Here is a 6946-nt window from a genome sequence, read left to right as displayed (position 1 = left end):
CGAAAAATGTTTTTTGCATAAAACAAAAATGATTTTCAAAAATCGAAAATCTTTTTATTTTTGAAAATCATTGTTAATTTTTGAAATCTAATATGAGAGCACGGGTGAATAGTTATATACTTTTATTGGTATAATATAAGGCATCTTATGCTTTTGTGTCTTTCTATTATTCCTTTAAATATATGAGTTTATACGATGGAAAGTTGTTTATTGTTATTCACAAATAGCATAAAAGCCCGATATCCCGATGCTTAATCAAATTATTATAAAATTTAATAGATTATAATATGTTACAAAAGGAACGTAAAATAAAAATTATTCCAACGGATAGCAAAACGCGCCCAAAAATCAAGCAGCTTCTCATCCAATATGGCAAAATCCTAAACTCAGTCGAGCATGAAATGACAACGAAGAAAACCTGCCAAATATCATTATCAAACATACACATATCATTAATGTTGGATAGCCACTATAAATAAATACACTTGGGATGAGTCAAATTAAAAGCCATTATATTTTGTCATTTTCTTTATCTTTGTGGTTTAACAAGTTTATAAATAAAAACCATGCAAATTCGATAAATTTTTCTATATTAACAATTTTGACCTATTATATTTTGACCATATATACTAGTTAAAGTTGTTCCAATAGAAAACTTTGTCAAAGCTAGTGATTTTAATGGAATATTTAGTGTCAAAGTTTTCACTAAAAGCACTAAATTTGATGAAATTTTATAGTAACAACTTTTGCGTCATATAACAAAATGGTTAGACACACAAAAAATTATCAAATTTCGGTGGTTTTTGTTAACCAATCTAAAATATAACTGTTAAATCATACAAATAACCAAAATATAATGTACGTTTTGCTAATGATGCAAATCGTGAAAACCTAACTAATGATTTTATAAGGATCAACGATTAAAATAATTGGATTCATAAAAGAAAAGCTATAGTAAGATAAGAAACCCAATAATTATTAAGATTCATCTTTTATCTTATATTGAGATTAAAAAAAATTGCAATGATATTTAACGAAATTGTAATTTTCTACCTATAAACATAAAGTTATCATTAATTCACAACTGATAAAATTGCTTTTTGAAAGAAAAGAAAACATTAAAATATTGAAAAAGAAAATCTTATTTTGTTTTTTTAATGTGTTTTTGCTTACATTTTAAATTTTTTTACTGGAAATTGATAATCAATTTGTGGTATTGATGAAAAAAAATGGTCAATTTATTTTTAAATTCACACTTTTTATGATATTTACATGAAATCCACTTATCTAATTTTAAAAATCGAAAATGGAAATAAGAAAGGATGCTTTACTTGGATCAGAAGTAATGAGCATCGCAGTTCCTTCAAACCCACAAATTCCACCATTTTTCTTGTTCTTCTGCCAATAACTATTGAAAGCATAAGATGCATGAGCAACAACAGAATCCGGCGAATAACAGCTCCCATTTGGCTTGATCGGATCACAATCAGCGCCTCCTGGTCCACAAGCGTAATCCATCGCCACCTGCAACTTTTCCGATGGTACACTAGGCTTTGCCACACACCACATTCCTTCTTGCCCATAATCACCGCCTGACGCCGGTGGTGCAGCCATTGATTTACCCGCAGTGGGTGGCGCAGCCATTCGTCCACCACCATTGCCGACTATGGGTGGAGCAGCGCGGTAGAAATGAGGGTATGGGTTACAGGGTGGAAGATTGAACATGTGATGTGGAGAGGGGCTGCTCGCCGGAGCCATCGTTGGAGGCTGAGTTTCTGGTGGAAAGGGTAGAGTAAACGTCGCCGGTGGGAATTCTACCGCCTGTGATGGCGGAGTTGGTGGGAACCACAAAGGGTCGAGGAATTGAAGCTTTCTCGATGTGGGTTTTGCTTGTTTTGACATGGGGAAGATGACATTTACTGTTTCCGATTGAAAAACGCCCAAATCTTTCATCGATTTCGGCTCAGAAGTCAACAATCTAAGAGTTTGATCAGAAAATTGAGGTGTGTTTATGGTGTAAGTTGAGTTGATATCCTCTAAGAAGCTGAAAACTTTCTGAAGGTGTGATTGGTGTAAACAATTGAAAGAGAGAGAAACAGAGACTTTAATTTCTCTCTGTAAACCCCATCTAGTGAGAGAATAATACATGTTCTTCATTGCATCCAGAGTTAACCTAACGAGCTCTTCTCGATTTCTGATTTTCTCATTACAAAGAAGATCGTTAGCAACAACAATGGAGTTTACATTACTAGATGGATAACGAGATAACACATGAGTCCTTAGCCAATTTTCCGCCATTAAAATGCTATTTGAAACCTGATTAAGCTTTTCTTCCTCCACAGAAACCCCAATTGTTTGAACTGGATCCACATACGACGAATCATGGCGATTCAGAGTCAAAATCTGCAGAGGTTCTTGACATAAAACTGAAAAAGGCAGTAACAAGTTAAATAAGAAAATGAGAAAATAATTACAGAGGAAACAGAGCACTCTGTTTCTTTGAGCTTACCAGAAGAACAAAGGAAGAAAAGAAGAGCTAAGAGGATCGACATTTTTAACATTGTGAAGGTTTCAGAGCTTGAAAATGTGAACTGAATGGAAGGGAAAGAATCAGAGCGATGGTTTTATGGTGGATTGATTTTGGGAATTTGGGTTTTTGGAGTGGAGACGAAGGTATTCTTCGAATTTATACTTGTAATATGTGCATTGTTAGTTGTACCTTTTGAGGTACCGAAAAAGTTATTTGGAAAAGTGTAGCCTACAAACGTCGGAGGGAACAGTGTTTGAAGCATACTTAACGTGACTTTATATAAAGTGTTTAACAAATATTGGTTATAAGGGTGATAGTACTCTTAACATATATTTTTATTGTTCCGTAGGTTTAACAAATATTGGTTATAAGGATAATTTATTTTTCGATTTATACATATTTGGTCATGAGTTTTTTTTCGTCTATATTTATCTATTCAACTTGTTAAACTGTATACATTCAATACTTATGACCGGTTAAACTAGGTTAACCGGGAAAAATGACTTAATAGGGTAATATATTTTTCATTTTGTTCATATTTAGTCCTTAATATTTTTGTATACATTTAGACCTCAATATTTTTTGTTTCAAAATAAGTCATCTTTGTTTTTATACTCATTCAGTACTTATGAATGATTTTTTTAAGTTTTTCTCACAACATCTTACGTATGACAATCATTGATGAAGTGTATAGGGTTGTTGATGTTTATGTGTATCGTTTCATTTTCACAACCAAAGTTTTTTTTTATTTTTAAGTAAGGCAAAAGTCCCTAATTATAAATCCATTATTAAGAAAAATAGTTTATTCCAAAATGCATTTATCGAAAATTAGAGTAATATAAGAAACGCGGAATCTTCAATACTGTTGATGAGTGTGTACAGTCATGTCTTCGCCTTCCCACGATCAAAGATAGAACCTGAAAACATAAACAACTGGTAAGCATAAAGTTTAGTGGGTTTTCCCCAAAATACCTGATACAACAAATGTATTATCATACATAACGGGCCCACGCTCATCATATTGGAATACCTTGGCCCAATCAGTCGTCGGATTAGAATGCCAACATGCCACATGTCTAATCAGTCATCGGACTGAAATACCAGGGTTTGTCGGCATGCCGCCTTAACACAACTACTCTTCTCGAGCCTCTGTGCCTACGTCTTATAGCCGGCCCGTACCAGGTATCTTGGCCTCCAGTATATAGCAGGACCAGCTCAACCTATCCCACCACCATATGGTCATCCCACGTAAAATGTCGTGAGAAAAACATAAAGAAATCATTCATAAGTATTGAATGAGTACAAAAACAAAAATGACTTATTTTGCAACAAAAAAAAAAATACTAAGGACTAAATATGTACAAAAATATTAATGGCTAAATGTGTACAAAGTGATAAATATATTACCCTATTAAGTCATTTTTACAGGCTAACCTGGAGTAGCCGGTCATAAGCACTAAATTTATACAGTTTAACAAGTTGAAGGGGTAAATGTGGACAAAAAAAAAGTCAATGACTAAATATGTACAAATCAAAAAATATATTACCCTTTTAAGTCATTATCCCCCATATAAATGCAAATGTTAAAAAATATAGGGAGTGTTAGTGTAAGGTCTTTTATAGGTTTTGTTTTGAAAAAAAAATTATAAAATAAAAGAAAATAATCACAACCAATTACAACCAACCATCTCTCTCTCTCTCTCTCTCTCTCTCTCTCTCTCTCTCTCTCTCTCTCTCTCTCTCTCTCTCTCTCTCTCTCTCTCTCTCTCTCTCTCTCTCTCTCTCTCTCTCTCTCTCTCTCTCTCTCCGCATGCTAAGGGGAGGGGGATGTGTTTGGCTTGTGCTAGTGAGGGTCCACCATCCTAACTAGGGGAATATTTGTACTAAAACGAAATCTAATACAATATTTTATTGTTATTAATTATAAAATAATAACTTTATTATTAAGTTAATATAAAATATTTAAAATGTATAATATAATAGGTTATAAGTTGTAAGTTTCAAATCAATATTGTGTAAAAAATATAAATTACTAGACGAATTCTCGCGCATTGCGCAATGAAGATTAAAAACATATTGCTAAAATATTGAAAAATATATGTTTAAAATGGTTATGTTATTGACATTAACTTTGATAAAATATTTTTACACTAATTTATATATATATATATATATATATATATATATATATATATATATATATATATATATATATATATATATATAATCTCAATTATTTTGAACAGTAATATTCATTAATATCAACCACATTCCTCATTAATAAAATTAAGTATAATTATCTATTTAGTATTATTTTTAACAATTATTATTATTGATTAATTATATTTTTACTTATGCGATCATTTTCTAATTTCAATAATGATGTTCATTTAAATTACAATTTATTTATAGGTAAATGTAATTTATAATTTGATGTTATTATCATTTAAAATTGTTATTCATTAATTTTAAACCACTTATTGTTAATAATATGTTAAAGAAGACTTTTAGGAAACACTTAATATTATTATTAAAATGTGAAAAATACACTAAATAATAAAGTGATAAGATAGACAATTTGCATTTCAAAAGAGACTTGCATGGATAATATGATATATCCATGCAATTTGATTTTTATTATTTATAATTATTGCTTATTAATTTTAATACCACTTGTTATTATTAATAAGTGAAAGAAACTTTTAAAAAACACTTATTATAATTAAAATGTTAAACATATACTAAAATATAAAGTGATAAGATAGATAATTTGCATTTTAAAAAAGGCTTACATGGATAATATGACATATCCATGATTTTTAATTAATTATTGTTTTGAAGCAACATGAACAAACAAACATGTATACAATAGTTAAATAAATATTATATATATCACCTTCCATAACATGTGATCGATAACATGAATCTAATCTAATTTACATTAAAATTTCAACCACAACATACAATGATATTCTTAAAAGAATACTTAAATCAAGAAAATACAAAAAAGAATTAGCATATAACAAACTTACAAATTAAAAACTTCAACATAATAACATGGCTCAAAAAATTGTTCAAAGCCCTCAAACCAACACAAAAAACTTTAAACTTGTTTTCTTTGTGAATTTTGAATGTGATTTGTATTTGTGTGTCTACTAAAAAAGATTGACATTTTTATAGTAGAGTATCCATTAATTGTTTATTAAATATATTATATAAGTTATAAAACCTTTGAATTGTTAATCATTATTAAGAGACTTTTGAATGATATTCATTAAAATAGTAGGTTTCAAATGCATGAGGTGTTTGCAAATTTTTATGGGAGTTTCAAATGCATGAGGTTCAAGAAAAAATATTACCTTTATAAGTATGTATGATGTTATAAAATATGAAACCTGTTATCTATTATCTAACTCTATTATTTATTATCTATTATAAAAGAAGTCATTTTACTATCATAAATTCATTTCAAACTCCCAACTTTTCAATTACTTTTTAAATTCATACATTAAATATATTATTATTGTAAATTCAATATTAATTATTTATGTTTAATATAATATACTTAATTTGTTAATTTATTAGAGGTTAAATTCAAACATAAATTTGATATACGTAATTTGAATTTAAAATCTTTACTTTATCATTTTTTCTTCAAAATAAATAGTTTAAAATTAATTAAAAATATTAACAGTTTAAATATAATGTTAAATACAAAACATGCATCAAATGATAGTTTCAAAATTATTTAAAAATAATAAAGGCTTAACTAAAATGTTATTACATTGGAATTCCAAATTCACACATAACTTATAAATATATTTCATTGAAATAATGTCATCATAAAATATATCTATGTAAACTGAGTTTATTTTTATATTTATATACAACTTACAAGTAACGACTACTAAGATGCCATATTATTTATATATGTTATCATTTATTTAAAGAACTTATAATGTTTTATAATAAATTAGTGTAAAATTTTTTAATTTAAAGTTACTAACAGTAATATATTTATTTTATCAATTTATATTTATCAATATTTTAATTATATCTACGCAACGCATGAAATATCGCTTAGTTCATCAATATAGTAAACCACAAAACTAATTTCAAATTTATTATTAATTTTCCACCAACATCTTTTTAAGTTAATATATACATAATTTATTTTGCTATGTTGTATCCTCTATATTGTTCATATTTCAAAAATGTAAGTATCAATTATATTTTAATATATTTATAAGAGTTATATGGAAAAATCTATCCATATACTTAAATTGTAGTGGGAAATCATCATTGAACAACAAAACGAATTAGTGAAATTTTAGTCTTTATTTTTAAATTCCTTCATTCACACAAATTCATCATATTTCACGACAATCATTGTGGTAGCATCTCTCTACAAAATAC

The 6946-nt window shown here is 28.4% G+C and overlaps 1 protein-coding gene across 1 annotated transcript; it reads right to left on the bottom strand.

The window, feature by feature from the left end:
• Positions 1-224: 224 nt before the first annotated feature.
• LOC111906409 (glucan endo-1,3-beta-glucosidase 4) lies at positions 225-2663 on the bottom strand. Its single transcript, XM_023902170.2, has 3 exons — positions 2510-2663; positions 1332-2426; positions 225-418 (listed from the first exon to the last, which is right to left on the bottom strand). Exons 1-3 carry the CDS (start codon positions 2559-2561, stop codon positions 387-389), a joined length of 1179 nt encoding a protein of 392 aa, XP_023757938.1. The 5' UTR covers positions 2562-2663; the 3' UTR covers positions 225-386.
• Positions 2664-6946: the final 4283 nt, after the last annotated feature.

The sequence above is a fragment of the Lactuca sativa genome, chromosome 4, assembly GCF_002870075.4.
Source record: "Lactuca sativa cultivar Salinas chromosome 4, Lsat_Salinas_v11, whole genome shotgun sequence".
Classification (NCBI taxonomy): Eukaryota; Viridiplantae; Streptophyta; class Magnoliopsida; order Asterales; family Asteraceae; genus Lactuca; species Lactuca sativa.
This window is presented reverse-complemented; position numbering and strand designations above follow the sequence as displayed.